The sequence below is a fragment of the Coenobita brevimanus genome, chromosome 47, assembly GCF_032717465.1.
Source record: "Coenobita brevimanus isolate Jiangsu-jjx chromosome 47, ASM3271746v2, whole genome shotgun sequence".
In the NCBI taxonomy this organism is placed as follows: Eukaryota; Metazoa; Arthropoda; class Malacostraca; order Decapoda; family Coenobitidae; genus Coenobita; species Coenobita brevimanus.
The window spans coordinates 13740414-13755185 of record NC_137000.1 but is presented as its reverse complement, the minus strand read 5'-3'; the positions used below and the strand labels follow the sequence as shown (position 1 = coordinate 13755185).

Sequence of the window (14772 nt, the reverse complement as noted above, 5' to 3'; positions counted from 1 at the left end):
TTCACAGCTGTGATTTTCAAAGACTGGTTTCACCGTCACTTCGTCAAGGAGGTCATCCATTACCAGACGAAGACACTGGGAATCCCTCGCGACCAGGTAAAGGCTCTCCTTCTCCTCGACAATGCACCTGCCCACCCGTGCGACAAGGACTTGGTTGCTGAGAATGGCCGTATTAGGTGCATGTTTCTGCCACCTAATACGACTGCTCTCATTCAACCCATGGACCAAGGAGTGATCGTGGCAACAAAGCGCCTGTACCGTCGGAAGTTCCTGGACGAGGTGATGGTTGTTCTCGAGGACGAGGACGAGTGCAGGGAAGGACGTGACACACGAGGCAAGCGGACTTTGGAAAACCTTCGCCGCTACAACATCAAGTCTGCGCTGTACAACTGGGCTAGTGCATGGAAGGAAGTCCCTGTGAAAACTCTTGAAAATGGTTGGGTTCTGTTCTTCTTCTCAGAACGGATGTGGAGTACTATTTTTTTAGGGTTTGACGTGGATGACTTCCATGCACAGCTACATACGCACGGCGACGTTGTTGATGTGGACGATGTTCGTGAGTGGTTGGACGACGACGAGGGCGATCCTGGGTATCAGACGTTGTCTGATATCGAGATCGCATCTTCAGTTGCTGGTGTCAGTCCCGAACTTGAAGATTCCGACGACGAAGGCGACGATGATGCGGACTCCTCTCAGCAGGACAGTACTCCAGCCATCCCCAAGCTGAGCGCACTCCGGGAACATCTAGAGTTCGTCCTAGACTACCTGGAACACCCGGACTGCGACAGGGAGATGGGGCCCTTGGAACTCGTGGAGGAAGTGCGTGCTTTCAGGCAGCGCATCATCAATCGTCAGAATTGTCGGTCCTTGCGTCAGTCAACGATTGACAGTTTTTTCAGGCCTGTGACCCCCGCTGTGCCAAGCCCTGGCTCCACTCCGTTGCCTCCCCAAGACAGGCCCTCATGCTCCGAGCTACAGCCCAGCACATCAGCCACGGTGGAGTCACCGCTCGACGTGAGTTTGCGGCTTTCCTCAGAGTCCTCTGCAGTGGGTACGCCATCACCACGACCTAGCGTTGCACCCCTTGGTCGCCTGCCAGCGATACTCTCGGACTCTGACAGTGAATAAACAGCAAGAACTTCTCCACTAGACCACACGGGAATTTTGAGTGTTGTGCAGTGAAAAAAATGGTGTGTTGTGTTAAGGTTTTCGGGTTGAGAGAAAAGACTCAGTGGAAACTAAATTTAACGTAAATAAACTTCTTTGTTTTGGCTTTGGAAATTTTGAAAAGATTGGGAAAAGTTAATGTGCAACACTAAATTGAAATGGAAGATTATTTGGACTAAAGTGAACACTGTGAAGAGAACGGACTTCTGTGTGTTATTGACTAAGTTCAGTGCAAGACTTCAGGAAGAGTGTACTGCAAGTGCTTCAGGAAATCGTTCTTACTGTCAGAGTCCGAGAGGAGGCGGTTACCATATATCTATTTTTCCTTCATGGGTACAAGGAAACCACAGATAAGTCTTTTCTATTCTGGATGACGATTAATGGATTGAAGTAGAATTACGTATGTTTTTACTGTCTGCTTTGTCTTCTTTTCCTGGGTGCAAGCAAACCAGGAATGTTGGCTATTCCTTAGATATTTCTTGTTCAAAGAGAGTCGTGAATTGAAGTAGCCCTATGGATCTTTGTGGGTATTCATCGAGGTGGCCAGGGACTTGCTGTAAGTAGCCAGAATGTTTCATACTGTACTTTTTTCCATACTATACATACCAGAATGTTTCATACTGTACTTTTTTCCATACTATACTTACCTCATGCATGTGCAGTAGGAATGTGTTTTTCTGAGTTAGGCTAGGTTAGGGTCATAAGTACCAGAATGTTTATTAATGTATGAACATACTTCTAAACCCTGATTTTATGTTTCTTTTGCATTTATTTCAGTCATTTATGTGCCTTATTGATGTGATTTGGGTGTTAAATAAGTGCTATGCATGTCCAGAGGGAGTTGTATAGGTGTTTCTCTGAGTTAGGGTCCATAAGTACAAGTCCATAAGCTGGGGCCCAATATCCAGACAAAACCAATAACCGGACCTACCAATGGCTCTATTACGTCGGATATTGGAGTGATTACTGTACAGTGTTAATAAGTATTCAGTGTTAGGCTAAATTTCAATGCTGTAGTATGATATATTCTTTTGAGTCGAATGGGTTTTGTTCACACTGTCACTGTTTTGCCCGTCGTATCCTCAGCAGGAATCTGTTCAGATGCATTCCAAATGCCCATGGTATCGTCAGCAATTTTACCACGTTACTGTTCCGATTAACCATCGTATCCTCGGCAAACCTCGTATGAAGTGCCGTGTGAATAAGTTTCGCTTAGGCTGTCTTCAAACTCGACGTGTGATGCTGGTCTTGGGGTGCGTGATAGCATGTATGGTTGTGCATTTGATGTGTGCGTGACAGCAGATAAACGTGATAGCTGAACGCGCGATAGCAGGGGGTTGAGTGTACCTATACCAAATTAAATTTTGAGGAGATATGGTGGTAAGAAGGTTGGATTCAAAATATTCCATGTACAGGTTACTAAGAATGGAAGAGAGGGGCGAGTCCATACCCATACCAAACTTTTGCATGAAAAACTTATCACCAAAAAAAATGCATTGCGCTTCACACACAGCCTCATAAGTTAGAGAAAGACATCATGTGGCATGCTGAGATCAGTGTTACAATTAGGTAATTTTTCTTTCAAGAAACTAATTACATCTTCAATAGGGACTTTAGTAAAAAGTGAATCTGCATCAAAACTAACCAAGATAGGCAACATAAATAATGCAATGTATGTTCACTCTTTCAAAAAACGACCATAGAATCGACTGGAATTATAGCCAAGTATTGTACAAATGTAGTAACTATAAGAAATGTAGGATAGTGGAAGCTGTATGTATAGAGAGAGATAATAATTTTAACCATAGTGAAGGAATGTATAAATTAGATCCAATGATGTGAGGATTAGTGGCAAGGTCCTTGCCGCCCCTTGTAATCCCTCACTCAGGTCGTGGACAGAGTAGAGGGAGAGCCTGGTGAGGTCACATCAGGTGTGGTTGGGAAAACGTGTCCTCACCCTGCTTATAAGCAGCTTCTCAGCATTTGTATGTACCACTCTTGGTCTGTAGATCCACCGAGGAGGGCGACAGCTGTCGGCGAAACTATTTGGAATACATCTTTTTTCGTCTGCCAGTGTGGATTTTTGTATCCTGTTTCCACAATTAGGTGGGGGACTGTATACCCACCAAAAAAATTATGGTTACCTCTGGGTGCGATGAACTCTGAAATGATTTGAAAAAGTGAAACTGTGTTCATTTGGTACTGGCAGTAGTCCAAAACCCTTGGTCCTTATGTCATATTGTATCACAGCACAAGGGTAATGAATATTATTTTGTGGGTACTCTCATCTTAAATGCCGGGACCAACTGCTTAGCCCCGGGCTCTTACGCTCCTCATGGGGCAGTGTAGGATTGGATGATGGATGGATGTACCTACAGGTTGGGTATGGGTGGGGTATTGGTAGGTAGGATATTCCTCCATTTCCAAATTTCGTCTATATCTGGATATACAATAAAACCTCACTATAATGGACTAATTGGGGCCTAAGCCATTCCAAAAAAAACGAAATTCCGATAAAAGCAACATCTGGACTTCCCCTTGCTAACCCAGACTTTTTGTGATATATCAGACGTTAGTCCAGATCACAACAACGGTTTTTAAACTGTTTTCACTACCATCGCAGTACTGTACTGTATTATATGTTCACTATAATAATCAAATGGTATATATAGTGATACTGTACTGTACACTGATAAACATGTCTATTATTTACCTTTATTTACCTTATTGTGGTGAACATAGCTGAAATGATCAGGCAGTCCAAACCGCTTCTGGCTTTATTAGACTTTTTCCAATATGTTGTATAAGAATTTAATCTGGTCGGCTCCGACTGCGATAAAAATGAATTCCTGTCTATTGAAGTCCGTTATGTTGAGGTTTTACTGTACTGATGGCTCTATTACGTCGGATAATCGAGAGATTACTGTAGCTATGGTCTTTGAGAGAAATGAAGTCACTGAATGTACGGTGAGGTTGGTTGATGGGGAAATAAAATATGTGAGTGTATTTAAGTACTGTAGCTGGGTAATGTGATGACTAAGGATGAAAGTTTGGAAGACGAAGTTGAAAGAGTACAGCAGGGAAGAAAGGTTGCTGGTTCTTTGAAAGAGTTGATAAGAAACAGGGAAGTGAGTCATGAAAGTAAAAACATCATTGCATGATAGTATTGTGAAACCATCTCTAACGTATGGAAGTGAAGCTTGGACCTTGTTGGAAGGACACGAGTCAAGAGAAAGCAGTGGAAATGAGTTATTTGAGAGGACCATATGAAGTTATATGGAGAGACAGACTGACAAATGAGGAAATGAAGGAGCATTGTGGTGTGGATGTGGATGTGATAAAAAGTGTTTAGAGAAATACATTGAGGTGGTTTGGCCATGTGGAGAGGACGGAGAGCGAGAGACTAATGAGGAAAGTGTATGTGAGTAAGGTGGAGGGGAGGAGAGGGAGGGGGAGGCTGAGGATGAGATGAAGGGATGGAGTGGAGAGGTATATGAGAGAGGGAGGTGCGAGCCAGGGGAAGGGCAGCGAAATGGCAGGGGATATGGTAGACATGAGTCGATTTGTTTTTGGTCACCTCTTACAGGATTGAGGCATCATGCAATAGATAGATAAATTGTTACACTGGCCACATCGGGGTAATAAGACATGTGCGGTTTAATGTAGCTAATACCCATTCCATTACAGTTGCTGTTAATGTTTTCACTTTCATGACTCTTGAAGTAATACCCATTCAATAACATAGCATAAAGCATAGCTCACACTTCTCATAATTAAGAAACAATGCAACATCACAAGGGGATGATGTAGTGAGGTTGTATAGCTGCTTACATCTTTGAAAGACACACAGGTGAAGAAGTGGTTGACTGAAGCCCACTCCTTCAAGGAGTGTGGGGAGAGAGAAGTCCAAGATTCCTAGGGCAGCTAGATGATCCTTTAAGATGGTGTGCTTAGGGTGGAGTGTGGGGCAGTGCAGGATAAAGTAGTACAGTATACAGTTTCCACATGGACAACACAAATGGATGGCTTCAGTTGGTGGAGATGGAATGTCAGGCCTACATGTCCAGTACCAAAGCATGTCAGGGCTAAAACCAAGACACAGAAATGCTCAAATTCAAGGGTGGCAAGCCAAGTACAAGTCGCACGATCCAATGCAGTGTTTGGAAGATCAGCATCCCATGCCGCCCGAAAAGCTGTGGCCAAGTAGACAGTGTGTCCTCTCTTACACATCATGTGGTGGAGAGTCTATCTATGCCACCTTGTCACCAGTCTCGTTGCCCCACATTCCCACATGGAAGGGCATCCACCACCGCATGGATGAGGTGCTTAAACAGGTTCTGGACACTGTTGCACTTTAGTACTTGATGAAACAATTTTTCACTTCAGAATCATCATTAATGCAACTAGGATCAAAGTTGACAAAAAATTATCACATACACCAAATTCTGCAAGAATATAAGACAATACACTAGCCAAAAGCCACACCAACACAAATGCACAAATTATTTTCAATTTCAAACATTTCAAAATTATTTCTACTCCCTGTCGTAGTACACTAATGTATGATCACCAACTGGCTAGAATAAAAAAATGATAAATCCATTATTATTTATGTCCAACGGAAATGTCATAGAAGATAAAATGTTTGCTCAGATGAGATCTGCTGGTAACCATAGAATCCATCCATCCATCATCCAATCCTACATTGCCCCATGAGGAGCATAGGAGCCTGGGACTAGGCAAGTTGGTCCTGACATTGAAGATGAGAGTGACCAGCCTCACTCATCCCCGAGTGGCATTACGTGAGCAACAAAGCCCAACCTCCCCTTGGATGTAAACCTTCACTGGCTAAATCTGATTGGAGTGCCATAATTGCCCAGTAAACCACCAGGCACCAAAATTTGGTAATATGGTTACCACCCAGTGTAGTAAATGATTTCCTGGTTTACAGGAAACCATTTGGCTTGTCACTCAGTGTAAAGTCACCCACAGGCAGAAGGAAGCAGAAAGAATGAAGGAAAGAAAGACAGAGGAGGGAGAGTAAAGTCACCCAAAAGCAGAAGGACAAGGAAAGAATGAAGGAAAGAAAGACAAGATGATGGAAAGAAAGAAGGATGGAAGAGAGGAAAGGGCAGATGCCCAAGGGCAGCACTACATCGAGTGAGTGGATGGTGAGTGCCCCCACCTACCACTCACTCTCAAAATATCCTGATCGATTATATGCTGAAATAAGAATAATACCAGTAGGTCTGCTTCGCAGACAGACTAGTGTTAAACAAGTACAGAACTACTCATTGTAGCTTAAATTCTTGCTGTGGTATATATTGATGCAGCATAAAGTTTCTATCCGCATTATATTCGTGATTTGTTATCAGTGATGATTTTAACATAATTTATTGGAACCATTGTGATCTTAAGGCATGTAAGCACTAACAGGTTTTCGTTAGGAAAGTGTGGGAGTTAGATTATTAAAAGTAAATTACTGAGATGAATCAGTGCATGAAATTTTAAGCTTAGCAGTAACTATAGGCCTTCATCAATACAGTACAAGCCATATCCCATTCATTACTTTAGACAATTTCCAAACTTCATGAAGTTGCCCATTGTTAGTCAGAAAAAATAAAGATATAATTGTAGTGCATGAGTAACTAGAGATGGTTTTTAACCCTTTGATTATGAAAAATATCATCCTAAACTTAATGTAATCCTCTAATGGTACTGTATCCAGAGTAAAATGAGGCTGATGCTGTGGTGCTGAAAGGGATAAAGTCAGTTCACCAATGACATGTTCTCACATAATGGTATGAGCATATAATTTAGTACCGTATACACTTGGTTTGGTCCTGAATTACTTCAGTGCAGTGTGGGATGCAGTCCCAAACATGGCCAAATATGGCATTACCTGTCAATGCATGAAACTATCTGACACAGCACAAACTGTGTGACTCTTCAGGGGGTTCTTGGTGAGGGATGATGGTGTCTGTGAGTGATGGTGTGGGGCGATGGTCTAGGTGAGGGTGCGATTTGGGTGATGGTCTGGGTGATGATATGGGGTGAGGGTGTGTTTTGGCTCCACACCTGGTCTGGGTGATGGTGAAGGTGATGCTGTGATCTGGGTTATGATGAAGGGTGAGGGTTTGGTCTGGGTGATGGTGTCGGGTGAGGTTGTAGTCTGTGTGAGGGTGTTCTGCCTCCACACCTGGTCTATGGAGTAGGTGATGCTGTGGTCTGGGTGATGGTGTGGGGTGAGGGTGTGTTCTGCCTCCACGCCTGAAGTTAATTACAAAACAAAATGTTTGTAATTATGTTTATCGTCATTTGCTACATTAAAGCCCAGTTTGAGGTGGTTAGGGCAAACATTGGGGTTATTAGGGATGACTCTGGGGGAGGATGTTCACCACAGGTTGTGTATCTACCATAAAGTCAGTTTACATAACACTGATCCTGATATCAATCAGTTAGCCTTGTTACAGGTAGACTGACTGTACTGAAGTAGTATACAGTACTTCATTACTGCTCAACACAACACATACAACAACACTGTTTTTTCTCATTCATTCATTCATTCATTGCCAGACGCCATGTATCCCAAATGGGGTGGTCAAGGGCTTAGAGTTAATTGTTTTACAGGGAGGGGCACTAATCCTCCACCAACCCCACTTGACACGTAGGGAGAACGTTATGCCAACAGCATCTGGTGTTCCCAGGCGGTCACCCATCCAAGTACTAACCAGACCCAACGTTGCTTAACTTCGCTGATCGGACGGGCAGCGGTGTACTCAACACCGAGAAATGACTTTCCGGCTGTCATTTCTCGAAGATTTCTTCTAGCTGGTGACATTGAGAGCAGTCCAAGACCCATCAACAAATACATATGTACAGCATGCTCAAAACCTATGTAAGCCAACAGACAAAGGGTAGTAGTAGTAGTTGTTCTTTAGCCAGTCTGGCCAAACAGCCCCGAGTCCCTGAGGAAGGCCACAGCTGAGACTGGGCTTTCCCACAGAGCTCTCAAGGAGTGTCTGTTGTGTTGTTGGTGCAGGTGATTGTGTGAATGCAGTCTCCCATAATGTGCTTAATAGTATGAGGTGCTGTGTTGCATCCTGGACAGGCATCAGTGACAGAGTCATCCTGCCTCGTCTGATAAGAGGGCTGGATGATTCCCACATCTCAGCTTGGCCAGGTGGACTCTGTCCACATGAGATAGACAGGATTCAGAAAGGTGGATATCAGGAGGCTTTGCATGCAGCTGTTTGTTGTCTTTTAGTGACTGAATGGAGTGGCGAGCAATTTGAGTATTGAAATGCTTCTGGAAGCTAGTTTGAGGTGGGCTAGGGGGAAGAGACGACAGTATTTGTGTATATCATGTGCTGGGTGTTGTTTTGATGTTCCTTGGTGTGTGTGGATGTGCTGCTATGTAGTGTAGTGGATGGTGTGGGTTTGTGGAGATTGCAGTGAGAATTTGTGTACCTCTTATTTCTAGATGATCCTTGACTTTGAGGACTTTGGTTTCTTGGTGTAGGTGGTCTGTGGGTGTAGTAGTTGTGCAGCCTCTGATTATTTTTAGGGCCTTGTTCTGAATGGTCTGTAGAGTGATGTAGTGTGTTTTAGTGAGGTTAGAAGTCCAAGCAGGGCTTGCATAACTCATCAATGAACATATATATATTGTTTGTATACTGTGGTGGTGGTCTCTTGTGGTAGGTGGGGGTGCGCACCATCCATTCACTTGATGTAGTGCTGCTCTCGGGTGTCTGCCCTTTCCTCTCCTCCATCCTTCTTTCTTTCCATCCTCTTTTATCTTTCTTTCCTTCATTCTTTCCTCTTCCTTCTGCCTATGGGTGACTTCACACTCCTTCTTGTCTTTCTTTCCTTCATTCTTTCCTCTTCCTTCTGCCTGTGGGTGACTCTACACTGAGTGACAAGCCTAATGGATTCCTATACACCAGGAAACCATTTACGATACTATGCTGGATGGTAACCATATAACCAAATTTTGGCGCCTGGTGGTCTAGTGGGTAATTACGGCACTCCAATCGGATTGAGCTAGTGACGGGATGGTTGGGCTTTATTGCTCACGTAATGCCACTCAGGGATGAGTGAGGCTGGTCATTCTCATCATAAATGTCAGGACCAACTTGCCTCTCCCTTGGCTTCTACGCTCCTCATGGGGCAATGTAGGATTGGATGACGATGATGATGGTGGTGGTTTTTTTGTTGTGTCCAAATGTTGTATGGGCAAGTGGCCTTAAGGCATTGGGACTTGGTATTATTTTGTCTTTAATGTTTGTGATGTGTTGTTTAAATGACCAAGGCTGATGGGCTAGTAATGAAGTTTCCGTCAGCTGAGGCCAAAGGTGAAGCAACTGGGGTACTGAGTGATCATTTTGGCTCTAATGGCACTTGCTGCGTATCAGAGCCAAGGAAGACGCTGCGAAAAAATTACTGTGATGGGCCTTTCCTTTTCCTTGGGTGACTGACATCATCCCAAACATTCTGAGAAAAAACAATAATATTAAGGTTCTCGTTAATCGAGGTTGTACCCTCAACCTTTCTTCACAAGAACAGGAAATGACACAAAAACTGCTGTCATGAAGATGTCACCAGAGGTGAGATCCTCCATTGTAGAACAGGGCAACTATATCTATGTGGATCATACAAGATGCCGAGCTTTTGACAGATTCTGGGTTACACTGTGTCATCACTGTCAGGGCTTTGGTCATACATCTGAGAGGTGTTCTACAGAAAATTATGAACCTAAATGTGTTTTTCTGTGCTGGAGCCCATAAATCTAAGGATTGTAGTAACAGAAATTCTCCTAAATGCATCAATGGCACTTCCATAAGACATCAAGAAGCTAATTGTGATTCACAGTTAGTTGCCCATTTTGCCTCAAGTAGAGATTGTCCAATTATGATTTCTCATAGGAATATCTATCTATAGCCCAACGCCCTAATCCCGCAAAGGGTGGCCACAGACAAAACGCCTCCAAGTCGCTCTGTCACCCACCATTTCACTACCCTCCCCCCAACTCACCCCCCCCTCCCTCATATACCTCTCAACTCCATCCCTCCACCTCATCCTCGGTCTACCCCTCCCTCTCCCTCCCTCCACCTCACCTACATACACCCTCTTAGTCTTTCATTCTCCATTCTCTTCACATGTCCAAACCACCTGAGTGTATTTCTCCTAATCTCAACCACATCCACATCCACCCCACAACGTTCCTTCACTTCTTCATTGGTCAACCTGTCCCTCCACATTACTCCACATGCTCCTCTCAAGTAACTCATTTCCACTGCTCTCACTCTTGACTTGTTTCCCTCTTGCAAGGTCCACACCTCGCTTCCATACATCAGGGTAGGGATTACAATACTATCATGCCGTGACTTCTTAACTTCCATACGCACAGAGGAATATACTGATTGAAAACATCAATTTTGACCATTCAGATAACTGACTACATCCCTCTTGAACCAGTTAAGGATGGATCTTTTATATATTCGTTCCATCCGTAATAAGATAGACTATGTTAATGAAACTAAATCAGCACGAGCTGGACATTTTGTGCTTGACTGAAATCTGGTTGTATGAGTCTGATATTAATATTATTCGTAGTGCATTGCCAAAGACACATTCCATTAAAAGTATTCCCAGGCCTGCTGCTGACCATCTGGTAAGAGGCGTAGCACATAAGTACTCGGCGGCACTTGCAAACGCTTATCTCTTAGACTCAGACCTTACCCCATCTTTATTTGAATTTATGGAAGTATTAATGAATTTGGGACAGTGTGTAGGAGGAGGAAGCTGAAAGTTAATGTAAACAAAAGTAAAGTTATGGTGTTTGAGAGGAATGAAGTCACAGAATGTGCAGTGAGGTTGGATGGTGAGGATATGGAGAATGTGAGTGCATTCAAGTGCTTGGGTAGTGTGATGAGTAAGGATGGAACTTTGGGGGATGAAGTACGTGAAAGGGTACAGCAGGGAAGAAAGGTTGTTGGTACACTGAAAGCAGTGATGAGAAATAGGGAGGTGAGTATGGAAGTTAAGAAGTCACTGCATGATGGTATTGTGATCCCTAACCTGACGTATGGAAGCGAGGCGTGGACATTGCAAGAGGGGAACAAGTCAAGAGTGAGAGCAGTGGAAAGGAGTTACTTGAGAGGAGCATGTGGAGTGACAGGTTGACAAATGAAGAAGTGAAGGAACGTTGTGGGGTAGATGTGGATGTGGTTGAAAAGATTAGGAGAAATACACTGAGGTGGTTTGGACATGTGGAGAGAATGGAGAATGAAAGACTGCCTAAGAAGGTGTATGTAGGTGAGGTGGAGGGAGGGAGAGGGAGGGGTAGACCGAGGATGAGGTGGAGGGATGGAGTTGAGAGGTATATGAGGGAGGGGGGGGTGAGTTGGGGGGAGGGGAGTCAAATAGTGGGTGACAGAGTGACTTGGAGGCGTTTTGTCTGCGGCCACCCTTTGCGGGATTAGGGCGTCGGGCTATAGATAGATAGATAGATAGATTAATAAACTTCCATAAGATTACCATTAGAATTACAGTTGTCTATCGACCAGGTCATTCAGGCACAGATTGAGGTTTTATGGAGGAGTTTGGCCAGTTTCTTGAAGTGCTTTCTCTTAAATCTGGAGGACTTCATGTTTGTGGTGATTTCAGTTATTGAGTTGACATTCTGGAGTCAAAACCAATTTCTTCAGAATTCCTAGAGTTGATCACCCAGAATAATTTTTTCAATCATGTGAGTGATCTAACTCGTTTCTTGGGACATGTCCTTGACTTGATCTTGCCCTCTGTTGGTTTCATGCATGTATCTGATGTGGAAGTTGACTCAGTAGACCCCCGCATCTCTGATCATTCTCTAATCACTCTTTGTTTTGATATCCCAAAATCCCCTTCCTATAAAAAGGTCATCAGGTTCAGAAATTATAGGAATGTTGACTGCCTTTTGATGTGTCTTGAAATTGATCATCATTTAAACTGCATTGATTCTTCAAATCTTTCTTCTGATGAATTGGTTAATATATATATAACAATAAGCTTAGGTCAGTTTTTGATCATTATTGTCCTGAGGTAGTAAAAACAATCATTGTACCTGTACATGATCATTCTTCGTGGTATGGTCCATCCATAAATTCTTTGCATAGACAACGCAGAAAGGCAGAACGTGAGAGGCACTTGCAGCGGACCTAATAACTCGTTTGCGTCATGTTTTTGCGAGAAGAGTAGTTGTTCACACTGTAAAAGCCTAAAAGGGTAGGTATTATCAAAATAAAGTTGACTCATTTGGTGGTGATAAAAAAAAATAAAAACAGTCTGCAGTTGTGAACAATTTGGTTGGTCGGAGGAATGTAACTGTTAAATCAACTTCTGTATCTGAATCTCAGTTGGCTTCTGATTTTGCCTCATTTTTTACAACTTGGATATCTTGCATATATCTCGCATAAGAAATGATTTAGACAACAGTTATGATGTGTACTTAGTTGACTTCCAGTCAGTGTGCACTGGGGGTCATATGCTTTCAACATTTCATCCACTGGATGTAAATAAAGTCAAATGTTATATCAGAGAACTTAACAAAACATTTGCCCACGGCTCAACAGGAAGAAGGCCGCCGAGGCATCATGCTTGGTATCTACCAGAAGTTGTTCAATGCTGAAGTGAAGAAGCATGAGAGAGAGGAGTCTTCCCAAGTTTGGGAATTACGAGAGCAGCAACAGCGAGCAGCAGTGGAAGCTTCCGTTGACCTGGAGGACCCTGAAGAAGGCGTGTAGCATGACACAACTGCCTGATGTGTACGAGCACGCTGCAGAATTTATCTGCAACATAATAAATAGATGCTTCATAGGAAGTAATTTTGTGCAGTCCGAGAAGTGTGCTTTGCTTAGGCCCCTAATCAAGAAACCTGGCCTTGATGTCAAGAGCATGAAAAATTATCGTCCCATCTCTAACCTGTCTTTCTTATCCAAGATTATTGAGTGTGCCATACTTGATCAACTCCTACCACTACTGGAACACAACAGAGTTGTTCCTGTTGTTCAGTCAGCATCCAGAAAATACCTTTCTGAAACTGCATTAACAAGGAGTCATAGTGACTTGGTGGCAAACACCTGTAGTGGGATGTCCTCTCTCCTAGTTCTGTTGGATCTGTCTGCAGCTTTTGATTCAGTAGATCATAAACTGTTGTTGGATGGTCTTTATTTTTATGGTGTTCGTGATAGTGCTTTTTTGCTTCTTAAGTTGCATCTGTCAGACAGATCTCAGAGAGTGGTTGTTGATTACACTAGCTCTGATTATGCTCCCCTTCTGTTCAGAGTTCCTCAAGGATCAATTTTGGGTCCAATTCTATTTGCTTTCTACACGAGTAGTTTATTGTCTTGATGCTCACGATGTGGCCTATCGTTTTTATGCTGATGACACTCAGCTCAGTGTTAAGATGTCTGATATTGATGATGCTAAGACTAAGCTTGAATCTCTAGTGTCTGATATTAAGATTTGGATGGCTAGGAGGAAACTTAAACTGAATGATGGTAACACTGAGATCATCATCATCAGAGGAAACGGAAGGGGTGATGACACTGATAACGCCCTGGTTTTGAACATTGGTGTGTCACAGTTTCATCCAGTTAGTTCTATTCGAAATCTGGGTGTTTGTTTTAGTTCGAAGTTAAATTACAAAGAACTTACTAATCAAGTTGTCAGGGTGTAACTTGCATATCAGAAATCTGTACTCTGTAAAAAAATCCCTGAACAGACGTTGCCTCTTAACATTGGTCCATGCAGTGGTCTTGTCTCGTGTCGATTATTGTAATTCACTGTGGATTGGATTTCCAAATAATATACTACCAAAAGTTCAGTCTGTGTTGAACAGGGCAGCACGGTTTATCTTTGGTCTCCCTCCGAGGACCTCGACTACCTCGTTCCTGAGTTGCATTGGTTACCAGTAAAGGCTAGAATTGAATTAAACTTCCTCTTGTCTTCCCCTTCGTCTCCTCAACCACTTTCTTTGCAGCTCTACCTTGGCCATCACCAAGTGATGGTCCGAGACTCCATTCCCCCACCCTCTCCACACTCTTGCATCCAACACTTGTCTTCTCATTCGCTCATCCACACACACGTAGTCTATCATTGCCTTTCGTTCAACAAGTTCACCATCCATCCTCCTCATTACTCTCCATGTATACCGGTGGATCATCTTATGACGAAAGTAGGTGTTGGCTATTGCCAACCCCTTACCAGCACAGATGTCCACCAAAGCACTACCATTCCCATCTACTTCAGCTGGCACACCCCACTGACCAACCACTCCATCCACTCATACATTCCCAACTTTGCCATTCATGTCTCCAATCAACAGCACTCTCTCGCTCCTCTCAAACTTGTCCATACATGCTTCTACTCTCGCCCAAAACTCATCTTTCACTCTTGCCACTCGATCCTCTGTTGGAGCACATACACATACAATCGCCCATGCTTGTATATGGAAGAATTATTATAGAGAAAGTAAGAAAGACATCAGAAGTCCTAGTGAGTGATGAACAGGGTGGCTTTAGAGTGGCAGAGGATGTGTGGATCAAATATTTGCAGTGAGACAGA

The 14772-nt window shown here is 43.4% G+C and overlaps 1 protein-coding gene and 1 pseudogene across 1 annotated transcript in view; one reads left to right on the top strand and one right to left on the bottom strand.

Moving 5' to 3' along the window:
- Positions 1-7849: 7849 nt before the first annotated feature.
- On the bottom strand, positions 7850-7972 carry LOC145399190 (5S ribosomal RNA; annotated as a pseudogene).
- Positions 7973-12800: 4828 nt separating this feature from the next.
- Positions 12801-14772, top strand: part of LOC145399091 (protein mono-ADP-ribosyltransferase PARP12-like) — a 28241-nt gene continuing 26269 nt past the window's right edge. The window contains exons 1-2 of the mRNA XM_080271841.1: positions 12801-12942; positions 13491-13706. Of these exons, the coding sequence (XP_080127967.1) occupies positions 12801-12942; positions 13491-13706 (358 nt within the window). The remainder of the gene's footprint in view (positions 12943-13490; positions 13707-14772) is intronic.